The 20,209-nt window shown below is 43.2% G+C and overlaps 1 protein-coding gene across 3 annotated transcripts in view; it reads right to left on the bottom strand.

Annotated features, from left to right (window-relative positions):
* Nucleotides 1-5,112: 5,112 nt before the first annotated feature.
* The window catches only part of CRADD (CASP2 and RIPK1 domain containing adaptor with death domain), a 29,054-nt gene continuing 13,957 nt past the window's right edge, over nt 5,113-20,209 (bottom strand). The window contains exons 1-3 of one of the 3 annotated variants that reach the window (XM_030209237.1): nt 15,846-15,929; nt 10,603-10,684; nt 5,113-7,629 (exon numbers count right to left, since the gene is read on the bottom strand). In XM_030209237.1, coding sequence (XP_030065097.1) covers nt 7,034-7,627 — 594 coding nt within the window. In that variant the 5' untranslated portion in view covers nt 7,628-7,629; nt 10,603-10,684; nt 15,846-15,929 and the 3' untranslated portion in view covers nt 5,113-7,033. Of the gene's footprint in view, nt 7,710-10,602; nt 10,685-15,845; nt 15,930-20,209 lie in introns of those variants that run through there. The other 2 variants (XM_030209238.1, XM_030209236.1) reach the window with 2 other exon arrangements.

The raw sequence follows: 20,209 nt of genomic DNA, 5'->3' as shown, positions 1-20,209 counted from the left end.
CGCCACTGCCCGTTCTATTCTCTCCCACCGGGCCTCCCCCAGGGCCACACCAAGCTCTCCTTCCCAGCTTTTCCTGTGTTTAATGTAACAGGGTGCCCGCCTACATATACAACCATACAGGCTCCCAATCAATCCCCGTGACATATGGAATTTTTCACAAATTTCCTCTAATGGTGTTTTTTCCCGCTTGATCACCCGTGTAATTGCCTCAGTCTGGAGGAAGTACAAACTTATTTGCTTTAAGCGTGTTCTGTTCCTGAGGTGATGATAACAATTTGAATATTGTTGTATAGTGAATTGTAAGGGGGATATAGAATTAGGGCCTCTTTTATCAAGATGTGCTAGCAGTTCCCCCCCCCCCCCCCAAACAATGAAAATACCCTTGTGGTCTTGTGAGACCGCTAGCCATGCCACCACCACCACCCTGAACATCCTCTCAGTTGAATATACCCTGGTGGTCCAATGGGACTGCAAGCTGAACACCCCCCCCCCCCCCCCCCCCCGGTGGCCTATGTTCTAGGCTGCGCATTTGGTCATGCTATTCTTACAAAAAAACTCAGGCTAAGCTAGAAGCAGAAAAGGAATCTTTATTTCTCACTAGGAACAGCACAAGAAATACTATTGGCTCTTGGCATTAGCAGTTTTACAGAACAGAGTCTCTAACAATAGGAAGGAAATTTTTATTCCTCATACAAAGGTTACAGAGAGCGAGAAAGAAAGAATCTTAGCTATAGAGAATGTTTCTATCAAGGGAGGGAAGAGTACCCCCCTGGAAATAGGCTGTGACAAGGATATGAAACTCTCCTGCCATCCTCCTATTTCAGAGTCTCTTTAGATGAGCAGTTACTTATATACCCTTCCCATCACAAAGGACCACCTCATATATCACCCAATCAGCAATCCTGCAAGTATATAGGAAACCTGTGATAGGGCCTTAGTGTCCTTGCCACACTTCTGCTCAGTAACAAACAGTTGGGATGTCATGACAATGGGGGGTCTGGTCAGTTTGTAACAAGACAGTTGGTTGGGATATCATGGCAATGGTCTTGTCAGTTTGTGGTCAGCCAGAAATTCCTGTCTTGCCACTATCAGTGGAAACACACAGAAATAAGCAGACCCAAAAGAAAAGGCCAGAAAATTCCAGAACATCTACCTCAAAGTTGGAAGAAGGAGGGACTAGCATTCCCTCCCTCCTCTACTGGCGCCCTGCCCAGCGGATCCTGGGATGTGCTGGGCGGGGCTTCACTTCCATATAAAGGAGAAACTCCCTTATATGGAAGTCCCACCCAGCGCATCCCAGGAAGCACTGGGCAGGGCACCGCCCTTATGAGGTGGCACCTGCGGGGAAGTGAGGAAGTGCTAGTCCCTCCATAAGCACATAAGCACCGCCATACTGGGAAAAGGCCAAGGGTCCATCAAACCCAGCATCCTGTCTCCGACAGCGGCCAATCCAGGCTTCAAGAACCCGGCAAAATCCCCCCCAAAATTAATAATGTTCAATAGACGTTTCCTTCAGGAATCTGTTCAACCCCTCCTTAAACTCCGTAAGGCCAGCTGCTGTCACTACATTCTCCGGCAACGAGTTCCAGAGTCCAACTACATGCTGAGTAAAGAAAAACTTTCTCCTATTTGTTTTAAATCTACCATATTCTAGCTTCATCTTGTGTCCCCTGGTTCTATTATTGTTTGAAAGTGTAAACAAATGCTTCACATCTGTCCGCTCTACTCCGCTCATTAACTTGTAGACTTTTATCATATCACCCCTCAGCTGCCTTTTCTCCAAGCTGAAGAGCCCTAACCGTCTTAGCCTTTCCTCATAGGGAAGTCGTTCCATCCCTTTTATCATTTTTGTCGCCCTTCTCTGCACCTTCTCCAATTCCTTTATATCTTCTCCAACTTCAAGGTAGGGTGTCAGAGGAGGGTGTCCTGGCTAGTGGTCCCATTGGACCATCAGGGTATTTTCAGTGTTGAGGAGGTGAGGGGCCTAGAGGTCCACTGGACTTCCAGGTATCTGTGTTTGAGGGGGGTGGGGAGCCTGGAAGTATGCAAATGCATGCTGGACAGGGTCTCCCCATTCCTCCCCAATGCCCTGGCAAACCTAACACCAGCTCCAAGCTGGCATAGGGTTTGCTATGTGAGCAGCACCCTTTTTTGACGTGCTGCCTACCGAGCATTGGGGAAGAATGTTAATGGCCTGGTTTGGCGTTCAGAGCCAGCAAGCTCATTGTTTCAATGTGCTTGCCAGCTCTGATCCTCCGGCGGATGGAAACACAGGTGCTAGGCTGGTGCTAATGGCCTCTGTTGCCCTTGTTTGCTTCTGATCATGTCAACCTCAGAATCACTAGGTGTAGATGAAGTTGTTCATGGATCATTTTGAGGGGTATTTGTTCCAGTACTAGTTTTCTCACTATATGCAACAGACAATAAGGAAACAACTTGCAGGGTCTGCAAGCTAATTTTCAAAGGGACACTCCTTATATTCACTTGACCTGCTTCAAAAGTATGCACAGAGCTTTAAAAATGAAATTTCTGCATGTACACTTCCTCTTTTGCCCCAGCTCCATCCCTTCTAAGGCACAGGTTAATGTACATGCAATGTGAACAGCCTACGTACTTTTATCTGCAGCAAGAGTGGGCAATTTTCAGACATATCTCAGAAATGGCTTTTAAAATTACCCACTACAGGCGTGCAAATTGTGTATCATGTCCATTGTTTCACTGCTACTTCCGTCCTTGGTGATAAGATCAGGCTCCTTCTCGCCGACACTGCTCCTACCTGGGAGGTATGGCAGTGTCACTGAGTGGTCTGCTCCTTACTACATGTGTACAGTCAAGGACTCCGTGCACCTAAGAGGCGCAGGCTGACTTCCTTCTTCCTGCAGTTTTGTCTCATTTCAGATCTCTATGACTTGTTTGGTATCTCTGCAGTAGAGGTCTGGAAAGTAAGCTCTCCTACTAATGCTATACAGTGAGAACACCCAACTGTTCATTGTATTATGCAATTTGACAATTCACTTATGATTTCTTTTTACAAAATCTCAATGCAAAGTACAATAAATATGTATATATTTAAACACAAAAATGAACACCAACTTCCTTAAAAAATAAACCCACCACCATCAACAAACAGCCTGATATTTAATATGATTTAAATTGCCTGTCTGGGGCTAACCAGACATATGCAGTGGCACTTAACTGGATAGTTCCTCTGGAAATGTCTGGTTAGAGCCCAAGCCAAAACCAGTTAGAGGTGTTCCAGGAGCAGAGGCAGCAGGTGAGCGTTTAAGTGTCAATGTTCAGTACTTAGCCAAGATAACTGCACAAAAATCAGTCCTATCTTTAGGTGGTTCACCACAGCCAGTTAAGTGCTGAATATTGCACTTAACCCCTATGTTTTCACCTCTCTTGCATACCTGGAAATTCAATGCCAGAGCCCGGACATATCCCCAGAAATTCAAAATACTGCTCATGACCCTTCACCGCCCCAGCACATAGCTTATTTATCAGCATACGCCAAAGGAGGTAAGACCTGCAAGCAAAATGCCTGGTAACTGTGGGGGGGGGGGGGGGGGGGGGGGGGGAGGAGGGAGGAAGAAATGCTGGTAGCTACGAGGGAGGGGGAAAAGGAGCGTGGAGTAAGAAATGTTATTAACTGTGGGGAGACTCCAATGGTGTGCTGGAGCTGGCTCGCAAGAGCCGGCTGTTAAATTTTTTAACATCTTGCGAGCCGGTTGTTCTGCAGGGCGAGCCGGCTCCGGTAAACGAGGTAAGCATGGCAGGAGGGCGCCACAAGCCATGTTTACCCCGTTTACCTCACCTCCCACCATTGCCCTCGTTTGCCTGCGCCGCCCTGGGGGGGGGGGGGTTAAATCTTTTTTATTACCTCCGTCCGGCCGCGTCATTGAAAGCCCTGCCAGTCTCTAGCCTTCCCTTCGTGAGTTCGTTCCCTCAGAGTCCCGCCTTCTGGTGTCATTTCCTCTTTCCGTGGGGGGGGCTCTGAGGGAACAAACTTGAAGGGAAGGCTACAGATGGGCAAGGGCTTTCAATAACGCGGCTGCTTCGACGGAGGTAATCAGGGGAGCAAGGAGAATCGCTGGGTATGGGTGGCTGAGGGGGGCAGGGGAGAGAAGAGAATCGCTGGGTATGGATGGCTGGAGGGGGCGCAGGAGAGAGAAGAGAATCGATGGGTATGGATGGCTGCAGGGGGGGCAGGGGAGAGAAGAGAATTGCTGATATGGATGGAGGGAGGGCAGGGGAGAGGAGAGTTGCTGGACATGGGTGGATGGAGGGGAGAGGAGAGTTGCTGGACATGCGTGGATGGAGGGGAGGGCAAGGGGGAGGAGGGTTGCTGGACATGCGTGGATGGAGGGGAGGGCAAGGGGGAGAGGAGGGTTGCTGGACATGCGTGGATGGAGGGGAGGGCATGGGGGAGAGGAGGGTTGCTGGACATGCGTGGATGGAGGGGAGGGCAGGAGAGAGGAGGGTTGCTGGACATGGGTGGATGGAGGGGAGGGCAGGGGAGAGGAGGATTGCTAGACATAGATAGAGGAGAGGGAAGAGAGAGAGAAGAAATGCTGGACATGGATGGAGAGGAGGGAAAAGTGAGGAAGGAGATGAGATGAGGGAAAAGTAAGAGAGGAGAAAAACTGCACATGGATGAAGAAAATAGGCAGAAGCTGGATCCACTGGACAGTAAAGTCTGCGGAGGACCCAGCTTTTACTTATGGATGTAAGGCAAGAAATGAAGAAAGGCGGAAAGTAAAGAAATAAATGGAAAGGAAGCCCTGGAAACGGAGTTAAGAGGACAGATAGCAGCAGAATCGGATACTGGGCCAGCATGATCAGAAAAACAAAGTCACCAGACAACAAAGGTAGAAAAAAATCATTTTATTTTCATTATAGTGTTTGGAATATGTCCACTTTGAGAATCAGGTGCTCAACATTAAAAGTTTATATTTATTTACTTATTTATGGCATTTTATCCCACATTAAACATGAATTAGATTGGAACCTGGGATCAATTAATTTTTCTTTTCCTGGAGTAATGCATTGCCCCCCCCCCCCCCCAAGGCTCTCTCCCTGGCTATAGCCAGCTCTGCAATTTCGGGGGGGGGGGGGGGGGGGGGCGCAGAGGTGGACCGGGGAGAGAGCCTGTTGTTAAACATTTACCAGCACACCACTGGGAGACTCACATATAAAACCGAGATCCCCATCCAAAAATCTTGGTTTATATTCAAGCATATATGAAACGTCATGATCTCAAGTTTAAACCTGTGGCAGTGAAGAACAGAGCACAGTGGTGAGAGAAAAGCAATTCACCTTCACTGATGTTTAAAAGATACATAAGGAGCTGATGTAACTCCCTATGTTGATCTCTTAGGACATTGACATTTATGTTTCCTTCTGAAATGTGGAACAAACACCTAGGAACTTGCTATGCTTTATCCCACCCAAGACATGCTGAGACCAGCTTCCTTGCCATCTGCATGCACTTGGGCTGGATACATGCATGTCCTGGCTTTGTAAAATAGAGATTTAAGACATTTATGCAAGATAAACACTGAAGTGCTGGTTTATGCACAATCCAAAATACAAATAAGGATTGTAAAATGACGGCCATAGTATTACAAAAGAAACAAACAAAAAAACCCCCACATGATTCTGGAAAAGAACCCATCAGAAGAAGCCATTTTATAAAAGAAAATATTCAAAAAAGAATCATGGTCATCATTTGGGGCTTTGCATGTTTAAACATGCAGCAATTTTGCTATTTGTATGTACAAAGGGGAGCTAATTAAGCAGACAAGCTAAAAACTCAAATTTCTGGTTTTTAAAGGTAGTTTTAAATCTGATTCTCCCCCCCACCCCCCAACATCCCTCCAAATACTAAGTGCAAAGGAGCAGTCAGCAGTACACCACTGTAATTTCTATATATTACCATTGTAAAATGCAGAATACAGGTGTACTTTCAAGGTGCACAAATAACCTGTCCCCCCTTAAAATCTCTCCATGCTGATGCTTCTGGGTACAAATAGCAACTGTTGTAAAATCACTTCTAACCCACGTTCATCGATTTACACACAGAAATGTTGTCCAACCCTTCTAAGATCACTTATACACATAGCTTTACAATATTGTTTTTGCAATGGATATAGGTAATTAGCTACATAACTGACCCATATTCAATTTATGCAGATTCCCTGTGCTTGAAAATTGGATTGCTTCAAGTATGCTTAATAGGGACATGCAAAGAGCAAAAGTTTTCAGTTTGTTTTTATTTGGGCTCTCCCTCCTTAAATTTTGCATTTTCAGTTTATACCACATATTTGTTTTAATTTTTAAAAAAGTAACACACATTTTTAACATGCACTAATTTAATGCATGTTAGTTTGCTTTACCACACACACTAACTTAACTATACACCAAAATTGAATGTGTTCTAATGAATGCACATCTCCAATGCTTAAAAATCACATATGTAACTTTTGCAGCTGGGTTCAACATTGAAAATGTCTCCAATTGTAAACAGCTTCACTGAGCAAAATCAATTACCATTATTTTAAGAGAGCATCACCCATCACCTCACCGTATGACACATTTTGAGGTAGAATAGGCTAGCCTCTCCTTTCATGCAATGCAATAATGCCTAAAGTTTCACTTGTCAGTTAGGCTATGCAGTAGAAATAAAGCTATAGCAAGCACTTAGTTATATTATTCTGATTTTTCAAATTTTCTGATCAGTTCTCTTGCAGTTCACCCAAACTTGTCTAGTTGTCAAGACAGTTACAAATTATCTGATAAGAGTGATCCGATTGCATTATTAGCTATCATACTACACATTCATTAGCCAATCAGATCTCATTCTGTGTGAAAAATCTCCAACATAGTACTGGCACTTGTTCTGGGTGCTTCTGAAGTACTGTAGAATACATACAGAATACAATTTTCATTTAAATCACAATAGAAGGTAGGTAAGGGTTTGAGAGACGTGCTTTCCATAAGAGCCAAGACGTGTCAACATAAGGCAGATTCCTCACTTCAGCATTTGCTGGATCAGGGAAGGGTCTACATCTGCTGCCAGCAGGCTGTTACACAGACATTGCAATGTTGCTTTCTTCCCCAAGCGCTGCCGCCACATGATAAAGGCTGCCACCATCTGTGACTGCACATTACAAGGATGATTGACTTTACATTGGTGAATGGCATTTTGGGACAAGCCCAAGCACAATATAATATGTTCCCATTCCGACCCCAGCATGCTGGCCAGTTGGTTGATCTGTTTATCTGTTGGTGGGTTGTTCTGTACATGTGCAGGAATGCCCAAAAGTTTATCAGCAGGAGCTTCTGGTATTTCCTTGCACTGTGCCCACAGCTTTTCCTGCACCCAAGGAAATTCCTGTAGAGATTCAAGGAAGGCACTAAAGGCTTTGGGCCCTCTGGAAGGAAGGATGTCCAGCAGCAACAAGGTCTTCCTTTGGCTTGTCAGTTGGGAGCTGATCTCTTGAAGGTGGCTCTCTGTTAAAATGCCTTCCTGATACAAATACTGCACGACAAATCCATCCACTAGCACCTCTGCACAGAGCTGCATCCGAAGATTCCTCAACAACTGTCTGTGCTGGGGATTCATATCTGTGATGGGGGAGAGCCAAGACAAAAAAAAATGTGGATTTGGAAATCCAGGAAGAGCTCCAGAGGGATGTTTTAGATTTCTGTTGGTAAAAAAGCAGTACTTCAACATAGCAGACCCCACAGTCAGGAAAGCTTAAATACTTCTCAGGGGGGTGTATAGTGTAAAGAGAGCATGACAACATATGTTCATGGGACAATGAATTGACTGTTCTTCCTAGCTTTCCATTTAATTTCTGGTGATACACTACCAAGTGCAACAGGGAGTTAACCAGTGAGAATGTGCTCTCGAGGATGTCTTGCAAACAGAGCTCCTAGGGCACATGCCCTGACAGACTACAAGAAATAAGAACAGTGGTCTTCTACCTGGTCCTTGGGGATTCACAACCAGTTTGATTTTCAGAATATCCACAGAGCGGTGCAAATGCATACAAATGTATCTCCTGGCTACTGCTTGTGAATATCCTGAAAACCAGAATGGTGAGGGAACCTCTAAAGACCAGGTTTGTAGAGAGCTGCATGGGAATGTGGTTAGCGGGATCCTCGTGGTTCCTGTGGGATTCCCACAGGGAAACCCTCCATAACCATGGGATTCCCATGGGGTTGGAAGCAGGTCCTGCAGGGATAGATGCAGGTCCCATGGGATTCCCGCAGTAGTGTAGTGCCAGGCCAGCCTACCTATCCTTTCCTTCTGCCATGGCAATTATAACGGTACTAAAAAAATTAAATGGATATGGTTGTTAGCATTGAAATCTGCATAAGCACCGAAAGGGAAAGTTATCAACATAGCCAACTGTTAGGACAAGTTGGGTTGTATTAGCACAAGGGATGAGTGGAGATGGAGGACAGTACATGCGGAGACAGGCAGGGATGGAGGTGATTCCAGTGGGGACAGGTGGGGATGGTGAAATTTCTGTCCCCATACAACTTTCTACCAGGTTGAGGAGCACAGCCCTAGAATTGACACACCGATTTAAGACTGCAGTTCAGTTATCAGGGTTAACTAGCTGGAGTATCTCTGGAAACACACACACAGTCATTGTAAGGCAGTCATTTTAAAAGTGGTTCCACTTGTACGTAGACAGTGGTATTTACATGTGCAAACTGACATACACGTGTAAATGTAATTTCACAACACAATCATTTATACATGGAGATGCTCCAGGACAGATTAAAAGGAGGCATGTCACAGGTATGGTTTGAGTGGCCCAAAAATGTATATCTTTGTTTTTTTGCAATGCAAAATGAACATATTTAAACTAATTTCCACACCGACTTAATTTCAACTAGGCCTTAATATGAGGAATCAAAGGGGTTAATGCTCTTAATTCTCCATGTACCATATTATTTTTATTTTAAATTTATGAAGACCCTTTGGCAGCTTCCCTTGTTAATTGGTGCCACTTATTTAATCAGACAACTACACATTTAAGTGCAGCCATTAAAGGTGAAATTGCGAAATTGTCATTTCCACATATAAGTGATAGTTACCAAGTGATGCTGCTCTTTTTTCCTGCACGCAGCCTTGTAAAAGCACTGCTCCCACTATGCATGATGGCAAATATGTGTATTTGACAATGTCCTAAATATTTTAGGAAAGGCTCCATGTTAAGCAGAGCCTTTTGTAAAATACTTAGGAACTGGGATGTCCATGTTGGGATGTTACCATTTCCCACTTTTAAGCCCCTATGCAAAATGGGCTTTGTACAATACAGCCTTTACTATACTAGAATGTACTTCTTTTTTCGAGTGGGAGGAAGACAAAAGTCCCTTCAGTGTTGTAACTGAGGATTGGGAAGTATATGCAAATATCTTTAATGCATATTCACTATAGATATCTTGAAAAACTGACTTGTTGGGTGTCCCTGAGAAAAGGTTGAGAACCACTGACTTAGGTCTTTGTTTTAATATGGAATCTACTACTACTTAACATTTCTAAAGTGCTACTAGGGTTACGCAGCACTGAACAGTTTAACAAAGACGGACAGTCCCTGCTCAAAGGAGCTTACAATCTAAAGGACAACATGTGCAGTCAGCTTACAATCTAATGGACAACATGTGCAGACAGTCAAATTGTGGCAGTCTAGATTTTTCTGGATAGAGGTGAAATGGTTAGGTGCCGAAGGTGACATTGAAGAGATGGGCTTTGAGCAAGGATTTAAAGATGGGCAGGGAGGGGGCTTGGCGTATGGGCTCAGGAAGTCTGTTCCAAGCATAGGGAGAGGCAAGGCAGAAAGGGCGGAGCCTGGAGTTGGCGATGGTAGAGAAGGGAACAGAGAGGAGGGATTTGTCCTGTGAGCGGAGGTTTCGGGTAGGAGCGTACGGGGAGATAAGGGTAGAGAGGTAGTGAGGGGCTGCAGATTGAGTGCATTTGTAGGTTAGTAGGAGAAGCTTGAATTGTATGCGGTACCTGATCGGAAGCCAGTGAAGTGACTTGAAGAGAGGGGTGATATGAGCATATCGGTCTAGGCGGAAGATAAGACGTGCAGCAGAGCTCTGAATGGATTGAAGGGGGGATAGATGACTTTTGAGGGAATGTAGAAGTAAGGAGAATTTTTTTCATATCTTGGCCAACCCATGGTATCTCACAGAGAAAAAGAAAATAATAATAAAAGTACAATGTTAAATTCCACAGTCTGAGGGAAAAAAAATTACAGCTCACCCACTCAGATAGGTCAGAGTGCATAGGTGAGTTTTTAGCTTCCTTGTAAAAATAGCCAGGGAGGTGGCCAGGTTAATATCAAGTGATATTGTTCAATGCAAGGCCTGGGGCCCACTAATGGCCCCTGGAGAGCACTGGAGTAGCCTCATCATTCAGGTATTTTTAATCCTACTCTCTGCTTCTCTAGCCAAGCTCCTGACAGACACAGGGAAGTGGGGGGGGGGGGGGGGGGGGAATGCCACATGCTTGGGGAAAAAAGAGACAAGGCATTTCTGAATAAACAAAAAAAAGAGAATGCATTTGAAAATCCTCACCTTCTTGAGGATATCCTTACTGAAGAGTCTGAAGGCAATGGATGTCCTTGACATACACCAACCGGTCAATAGTGTCGGCACCCTGCATAGAAAGATATTTGGCAGCTCTCCATCAGCTCATTTGGATCCAAAGTGGCCCCAGCTTTTGTAGGGACACTACAGTTTAGTTTCATTTAAGTAACAACTGAGGGAAAACAAATCTCAACATGCATTACACAGTGGAAGAGTCTCTGTACTGCTATGACACTACATATAAAATGAGAGATGATGGCCTATCTACCCACTTGTGCTTTAGAATGTAAGATTGTCCCTTTAAATGCTCCCTCTACTCCAGGGCTCAAAGTTTCTTTGGCTCTAGTAGCCAGCCCAGAAATCCAGACTGGGAACAACTGGAATTTTTATTTATTTATGCACATGTCTAAATTACACATTCATAATGTTCTCAAGGTGATGCACAGCAAGTTATTTAGGAAGTGGTAGGAAAGGAGTGGATAAGATGCCACTGCTGTCCCCACTGCCACCCATCTAGAGTGTAGGCTTTAAGCTGTGGTTGCTGGGGCAATGAGAGAAAAGCTAAAGCCAATATGGGTGAGTGGAGTAGTGCACCCATTCAGAAGCTGCAGCCTTAGCTTTTCTCCAATGCCCACCTGCCCCCAACATCTACAGGTTTAATCCCTAGTCAACCCACGACCCGCAACTACAGTGAAAAGCCACTCTCCATCACCTACCCAGCCACCCCAGCAGCAGCTGTCTCATCCTGACTTCCAGCAGTAGCATCTCTAAAAATACCTCTTTCCCCTCCCCCGCAAAGGAGGATTCTTTCAAAATTTAAATTGTTCTTACCAAAAAGGCTGTTTGATAATCTTCTCCTCTAACAATGCTCCTCAGTAATAATGCTTCTGCAGTTGTTAGCCCTCCAAATACCCTCCTGATTAAGAAGGCTCCAAGTGGGCTGCCTTTCTAGGGTAGATACTAGTGCTGTCTGATTCAGTCAAAATTTTTCGATTCAATTCACTCAAATTGGTTTTTCGATTTGATTTAGCTTGATTGAAATAGAGAGGCCAATACTCTCAGGCCTATGCTAATATTATAACAAACAGAGAAAAAAACAGGCAGCAGCAATTGACCAAATACTAACTAATATGGACAACTCTTAGTCCAAGCACGCAGTGTTACATAATGTCAACAAGGAAGTTAGGCCGGGTCCTACATCTTCCAGATTTTATTGAGAAAAATCATTTTGTCCACTTTGGACGGCTCAGACAACTGTCATTTCGGTCACTACTGTGAGCTTAAGCACACATGATTTTTTTATTTTTTTTACCTCAAGAAAATCTTATAGCTTCTGGCTTATTGTAGTGTGACTAATTAAACTGCTTGTAATAAATGGAATCGCTCCAACTGATGTACTGAATAAAATATTCCCTTTATTCCCTGTCCATACCCACAACTGCAACAGCTGAGTAACTGCAGCTAAACACTTAACAGAATGTATGTCTAAAATAAAACCAAAATTCATACAAACACGCACACAAAAAAGAGTACTACTTATAAAGTATTATAACCGCATTAAAAAAAGAAGACAAATAGACATAGAAATGCAAATTTTATACTGCTTGGAGTAATTACTACATTTTACTGGGTTTGGGGGGGGTTTGAGGGGCTCAGCACCCAAGGGAAGAGAGCTATGGACTTGGGAGGTATTTTACTTTTTTAAAAATTGTTACAAGTGCCCCCTAGGGTGCCTGGTTGGTGTCCTGGCATGTGAGGGGACCAGTGCACTACGAATCCTGGCCCCTCCCACGACCAAATACCATGGATTTGTTCGTTTTTGAGCTGGGCGCCTTCGGTTTCCATTATCGCTGAAAAACAAAACCGCCCAGCTCAAATCCGCACAAATCCAGTGCATTTGCCCGGCACAAACCGTATTATCGAAAAAAAAGATGGGCGCCCATTTTTTTTCGAAAATACGGTCTGTCCCGCCCCTTCACGTACCCGTTCTCAGAGATAGACGCTCATGGAGATGGGCGTTCGCGTTCGATTATGCCCCTCCACGTGACCCCAAACGTTTGCAGACGCTGTTGAAAACAACAGAAGTTTATGACTGCCTATGCGTGTTTTCTTTTATTTGACACCTTTTTTTATTTATTTGAAAGCTTCCAATATGTAACCTGAGGTTTTTATAACCTCTCGGAGGGGTCCTTAGGCGTGAGCCACAATCCCTCTGCGGGTGCAGGCACTCCGGAGAAGCAGACCTGTTTTTGGAGCCGCAGGAGGCTTGAATTTTGTAGGGGGAAGCTTAAGAAAGGCCTCAGCTCTGCCTGAACCATGGGGCCGAGTTGTGGGAACTCCCATGGCTCCAAAAACAAATTTACTGCACCGGAGCGGGACTGCGGCTCACCCCCCAGAGGTAAAAAAAACTTGAGTTACATATGTGAAGCATTCAAATAAATAAAAAAAGCTGTCAACCCCCCCCCCCCCCCCCCACACACACACACACCCACACATAGGCAGTCATAAATCTCACAAGTTTGCTATTGTTTTCAATACAGTCTTCAAATGTTTGAGGTTACACAATATGATGGCAAGCTCCGCCCACTGGCTTCAGCCCACAAAGGCTCATCCAAGACAAACTATACAAAATAGTTTGAAATTTTTTTAAATATATTTTTGTGTATCATTCACTTGGTTCTACAAAGTTTTAATAAAGAAATTTAAAATATCTTTATTAAAAAAATGAGACCTCAAAACTCCCGATAGGAATAAATACAAAAAGTATTTGAAAATCCACTATCATAAATGGAAGTAAGATAATATCATAGGTCCATATATATAAGAAAAAAAGGAAAAAAGAATCGGCTGCAAAAACTCCTTCACCAGGAGAAAATCAGGTGATTCAAAAAAACCTTTATTTCAATCCCAAAATAAGGAACAAGTGAATGGTCACACCAAAAAATAATTACAAAAAATGGCAAATCCTAAAGACACATTTCAAAATGAAAATCAAGCAGGAACCCCACAAGTCAGCAGACTGCACTTCAAAAGTAGAGTCAGAACCCGCCCCCCCCCCCCCCCCCCCAAAGAGAATGGCCAGCCCCTCCAAAACAAAACTTAACTGAAGCGGTCATTAAAGCCTTTACTGGAACGACTGCTCAGCTGGTATAGGCTGTCATTCCATAAGACCTCCAATTCAAATCCAATCTGACTTGAGGCAGTGTACCGTGGAATCCACTTGACCATGTGGGTCTTATTTCCTTCTCTTTCATGTAAATATTACATTGCTTTATTATATGCTAAATGAACCCTTGTTTGTTTATTATTATTTTTTAATATATATATTTTCTGCTTTTTCTTCTTGGAGTTCCCAGGGGAATCATTCTAAGCTCTCTAGCTGCAGCACTGTGGTACCACTACAAACACAGGACTGTGGATTTTAACTGCTAAGTGACTCAGGCCTGTGCTGCGGGTCTCAGAACAGCTTCACACTGGCAGCTAAAAGCCCTCATGTGCTTCACAAAGTGCTTTTTCTCCCCAGAGATCTGTTTGAAAATTCTAAATTGCCACTTCCAGTCATTCTAAAATAATGGTTTTCTATACAATAAAATAATAATTTTTAAAAACTTGCTCGGCTGGTTTCTCACAAGGCAATAAAGAAGCACTTAGCTGAATTATGTGCAATAAATAAAACAAAAAAATCCGGAAATGCTGTAATTTTCTCAAGAATTACCGTGTGCTGATTGTTAGTAGAAAACAGATGCTGCTTCCCATAAAACATGTATTCAAACCATAACAGTGACTGTATATCTGAGCCAAAGCAGGGTCTACTATTACCCCCAAACCCCGCCTTATTTGTTTAAAATTCTTATATACAGTTTATTAGCCTCAAAGAGGCTATCAAAACAGTTTGCAACATTCAAAATCAAACATTACCAACCATCTTCTTCCATTAACTTCTACCCTTCCCATCTCCCCCTCACACCCAGCAGGAGTAAAGAGACCTTCCTCATACTGTCCTCCACCCAGTCCTGTGATCAGCCAGGTCTTCAACCCTCTTAAGTAATGACTGGTAGTCTGGTTCCTTGTGCAAAAACTGAGGCAGCCTAGTTCACAGTTTTTGTTTTGTTACATTTGTACCCCGCGCTTTCCCACTCATGGCAGGCTCAATGCGGCTTACATATTGTATACAGGTACTTATTTGTACCTGGGGCAATGGAGGGTTAAGTGACTTGCCCAGAGTCACAAGGAGCTGCCTGTGCCTGAAGTGGGAATTGAACTGAGGCTGCCACTGAGAATGCCCCATTCCCCACCACACCAAAATGAATACACTTCACTGAAAGTACCTGTAACAGTGCGCTCTGGATAGACATACCAAAAATACCATGGAACTTAAGGCGCCATTCTCTTATACAAATACACTGGGTTATCACTTCAAAAAAAGCCAAACATAGAAGCTTAAATTTTACCCAGCCAGAGCAGGTAGCTAATGAAGGTCATGCAACAGGGGCCATGTGGACTCCCAATAGGGAGATTTAAAAATCAACCAGGCTGCTGCATTCTGAGCTACATGCAGACAATGAAGCAAATGCCCTGATAAACTTATATATAATCCATTACCATAATCCAGAAATAGAAGTACAGACAATTCAACCTCCAACCCAAAATATTCCATCAGCAATAAAGGTTGCAACAGGCACAAAGATTGCAGTTTACCAAACACTGTCCCAAGTACTCAGGTCACTGGAAAGGGGATATTAGCAGTATACAAGAATTGATTTGATTTGACAACCCATGCCAGTTGCGTCGACCCTGGCAGAAAAAAAGTGATCTTGACAGCTATTCTGGTGAACAATCTGTACCTTCCTTCTAACCCCTGCCCCAGCCTCTAAAGTTTACTCAACCAAAGCACCTCCCATCCATAATGCTTGAACCTTAGCAACAAAAAAGGAGGCCAGTACCTCTCCCTCCGACAAACATTTTTCACCCCACCCCTTCCCTTCACCAATCTGTTAACAACCCCAAAAATATTATTTACTTTTATTCACAGATGACCTAGCCAAGTTGGAAAAAAATTGTCTCTTCACCTGACAGCATTGACATATTTATTTAGTGCTCTTCTTCACTGAACCATTATCTCAACATTAGCAGATCTCCTCCATTCTGTCTTCAATCAGAGCCAGCACAACCCCGTAAGCACAGTATGCATGGCAGGATGGCATGCCAAAAGCTGCAGTGACCACTCTTACCTGTTGTGCTGGTCCCAAGGAGCAGTACAAGGCACGTGGATCACAGGGCCCTCCTTACAGCAGCTGTGCCTCTGGGCCTGCAGCAGCAGTGAACGTGTAAGGTACTTTTATAAAAGATAATCACACACAAAACAATTATTCTGGACTCGTTTCTCAGGGAATATGATAGTACTTAATTGGCCCTTGGCCAGCTAGTAGTACCAATGAAAGGAACAATGCCACAGATGGAATATATTATTATAAAATCTAAAAATATGTAGCAAATTATATCGCAGATGCAAAGGAGGTTACAAACATAGATTTGTGCTACCAGAAATAGATCACCAAAATATATAAAGAAATATGATTAGCCAAATAAACTATCTGAATAAATGATCACACAACTAATCATAACACTGATCTCTTAATGACATTATGAAAACTCACACAACTAATGATTATGCAAAACACTTAGCAGCAGCTAAAAGTTCACTGACACCAATCCTGAAAAAAAAACCCAAATCTGTCACAGATAAAACTGTGGACTAACTAAACCCTGAACCATAGGTAGTATATCCTGTTATCTCACCTTGCCCTCTTTATGGCAGACTTCCAATGGCAAAGAAGCAGATTCCTCCATTGAGACTCAAGCTGAAGCCCCAGTGAGTCTCTCAGTCCAGGAATAAAGTCCAAAGTCTGTACTCACAGTCTTTCGGGTGAGGCAGAGTGTTGTAGCTGAGTTAACCTTATCATGTCCTCTTCTTGCCATAGCTTAGCTGTGCTGTTGCAAGATTGACCATATTCCTGTGATAGGAGGTGACCGGCGGGCTTTGCTGTTATGTTATGAACAACAATGGATATTTAACTTGAATTCAGAACAGCCAAGGGGCTTAAATTTGAATATTGTGTGGTTTTATTTTTTTCAACCAACTTGGAATGAGATCTCTTGTGACCTGCGGTGCCACTATTACTGATGCACACTAAGATTGCAGGGAGGCTGTCCAGCATTTTCAAGTAAGTCAGGAACGTTAGAACCTTTTTGGTGTGGTATGTTATTTTTTGCATAAACATTTTTTGCAGAACCAATTGTTTTACATGCAATTTCAGTTCTTGGATCCTAAGGCAGATTTTTTCAAAACTGCTGGTTACTATCGGTGGTAGGACTGATTGAGATTTCTTTATAAAGTAAGTATTCCTTTGAATTTATTCAAAGATTCACGCATAAATTTGCTCACTTAAGATTTTCTATGGGAGTGTTTTTGTCGATGAGGTCATCAGTTTGCTTCATTAATGTAGAGCAATTGCAGGTGAGGATTTTCCTCCATTTTTAAGAACATTCTCTAATTCATTGCTCATAAAATAAGGTTTTCTGATTGAGTTATTGCACCTATGTTTTGGTGGGGGTTGGTTGGTTGTGTTGGTGTGAAAAGCAACGAGCTGTCCCAAGTCTTTCAGCACTGCACCTCTAACAAGTCTGCAAATGCAGTGGCCACAGAAATAGAAAATAAATAACCCAATAAATAAATCAGGCAGGATTGGTTTGAGAAGTCTTGTTGCCACCCTAAATAATTAGCGCCTGAAGCAATTGCCTCACTTGGTATAAATATAGAAGCACCTCAGGCCATGCCCATTCATGGTATCAAAGCTTCCCTTTCATTTTGTGCAAGTCCCAGTAAATCACAGTGATATCTTTCTGGTCCTAACGCTTTTCTTGCTGTTAATTCATTCACATGCATCTTTAAACAAATGAGTCTAAATGTGAAGCCAGAAAGAGATCCTTAATATGATCAGAAAATGTATTAAAATTCAGATTTTGAACAGCTCGCTTTCTCCAATAGTAGTTGACATCTATAACCCATGGCGTAGCCACAGGCCCACCCAGCAGTGGTGCATCTCTGATGTGGCTGGCGGGCCTCCCAAAGCCCCGCCAGCTAAAGACTCCCTACATCTCTCCCACCCCCATCCCTTTCCTATGTGGATATAGGAAGTTGTCAGAGGGAAGACTCAGGGCCAGCACATTGCTGCCCAATGCTGGCAAAGAAATGAATACTTTTAAAAGGTATGGAGAGGCAGGTGGGTGAGGGAGAGTTTAGAGATGCTCGGTCACCTGGGGGGGGGGGGGGGGGGGGAGGGGGAGAGCAAAGTTCTTGTGCGCACTCACTTTGTCCCACCAAAAATCGGGTGTCTGGTTACGCCCCCTTCTAAACCAAGGTGTATATGGGAAAATAAAGGTGAAAATGATCTGACCACACAATAGTATCTAATATTACAGGTGGAATTTTTTAAACCACTGGCATAGCTGCAAAATACGCAATTACTTTTTACCCATGATTGTTGTACCAGTTTTTAAGACATATGTGTATACTTTTCCCTTGTAAATTGTTTGAAGAAAAAGTGCCTTCAAAGATCTGCACCTAATTTTCTGTGGGTGCTTTTTCTAACTAAGACAATGCATACAGTTTTGAAAATCCAAAACTCGTTTTCTCACCCAACCTAACCCCACCCCGAGAATGCCTTGACTAAAACACAATTAAAATGATGAGGGCTGTGGAGAAACACATGTATTTCTATCAAGAAGGCCAGGCAATTTTCAAATAGCCCTTTCCTCATGTCATTTACATAGGCAATTGACTTTTTAAAATTGCCTCCGGGGGCAGATAATAATAGACAAACATTTCTATTTACCCAGCTGCTACGTGGGTAAATTCGTGAGTGCACAGACTATGGCGATCATTTTCGAAGCAGATGGATGTCTCACAATGGCCTAAAAAAATCCATCTCCCGAAAAAGTCCAAATTGGGATTTGGAAGAATTTGGACGTTTACACTGCAGTTTGTCCAAATAGCAAGGGGGCATTTTAGAGCATGTTTTGGGCAGGACTAGGGCAGGCTCAAAATTAGGATGACTTTCAGCGATAACAGAAAGGACGAAATGTCCAAGGCAAAAAAGGAGGGTATTTTTATCTAGATCTGTTGTTTCAGTCACGCCCAGAACACAAAAAGGTGCAATGATTGAGCAGCAGACTACTGGAAAGATGAAGGCATGACCCCTCCTTAATCTCAAAGTGGTTAATGACCCCTCCCACTCCCCTAAGAAATTAAAGTGACAGTGGATACCAGGCAGCTTCAGGTATTATGGCCGTTCCTAATAGGGCAGCAAGCAAGTGCAAGGAGTAGCCTAGTGGTCAGTGCAGTGGACTTTCAACAACGTGACCCAGGTGTAACTCCCACTTTAACTCTTATTTCTGTACAAATATGTGAGTCCTCCTGGAACACAGAAATACCTACTGTACCTGAATTCATGAGCTACCTGCAAGTGTGATGACTATTGTAGTGGTGTACCTTTACGTAGAGTAGGGTTTTAATCTGTTCTTGGAGAGCTCACAATAACATATAAATGAATTAAGGTGGGATCTGTACCTTGGTCCCATTGTTTAAAGTCCACTACTCTGACCACTAGGCTGCCCCTCTGCTCTGCAGGGGCATTTGTGTGGCTATTTTTATACAAATGATGCCAAGCGTTTTTTTGTGCCTGCTTTTTTGGCGTTCATATTTTAGACATTTCAATTTGGAAAATGGCTGTTCATTTTGGACGTTTTCAGCAAAAGAACATCCTTCCTACATATTTTCAAACGGGAAATCCCATTTTTCCTCTTCGACAATGGCTGTGACATGGACAGGGGTTTTTGGACATTATGAGCAGAATGTCCCAATTCTGACTTGGGTGTTCTTTCAAAAATGCCCCTCTATGTTCACGATGTGGTGTTCCTGGAACAGGGTTTTCAGCTAGTCACAAACTTTAGAAAGTTCAATCACACCTGCGTAAATGAACCTAGAAAAAAGTGTGAACCCCAAATAATGGATGTAAATTTATGTTTATGGGGTGGCTTTCAAAGTTGGAAAAGGCATGCACTTTTGTTTTGAAAACCCAACAAAGCCTATACAGAGAACAGTGCACGTGTGATTTTCACTCATTCATGCAGTCATAAAATTATCCCTTACACGTGTTCCAAGCTGATGAACCTGAATTTCAGTGACAAATCAGAAACGTGCCCTTCCTTGTGCTTTGATGTTTGGACCTATTGCAAAATACCTAAATCATAAAACTATAAATAAAAAATCTGCTGTATCCTGTGTCTATTCAGCTATTAAAGTCACCTACTGTACAATTACTAACTCTGAGTTATCTAACATCTGAAGGGTGGCTTTTACCAGATCCGACAGTGAAAGCATACTTGAATGGGGTATTCTGAAGTTTAAGCACTGCAACCTAAATTAAACAAAAGCGAACAAGCTTCTGCAAGTTGTCTGGTTAATTTTTACAGAACGCCCACGGCATCATGAGTAATTATATCTTTTTAAGAGGAAGTGAAAGTTAATGATGGA

This window comes from Microcaecilia unicolor, chromosome 7, assembly GCF_901765095.1.
Source record: "Microcaecilia unicolor chromosome 7, aMicUni1.1, whole genome shotgun sequence".
NCBI lineage: Eukaryota > Metazoa > Chordata > Amphibia > Gymnophiona > Siphonopidae > Microcaecilia > Microcaecilia unicolor.
This window is presented reverse-complemented; position numbering and strand designations above follow the sequence as displayed.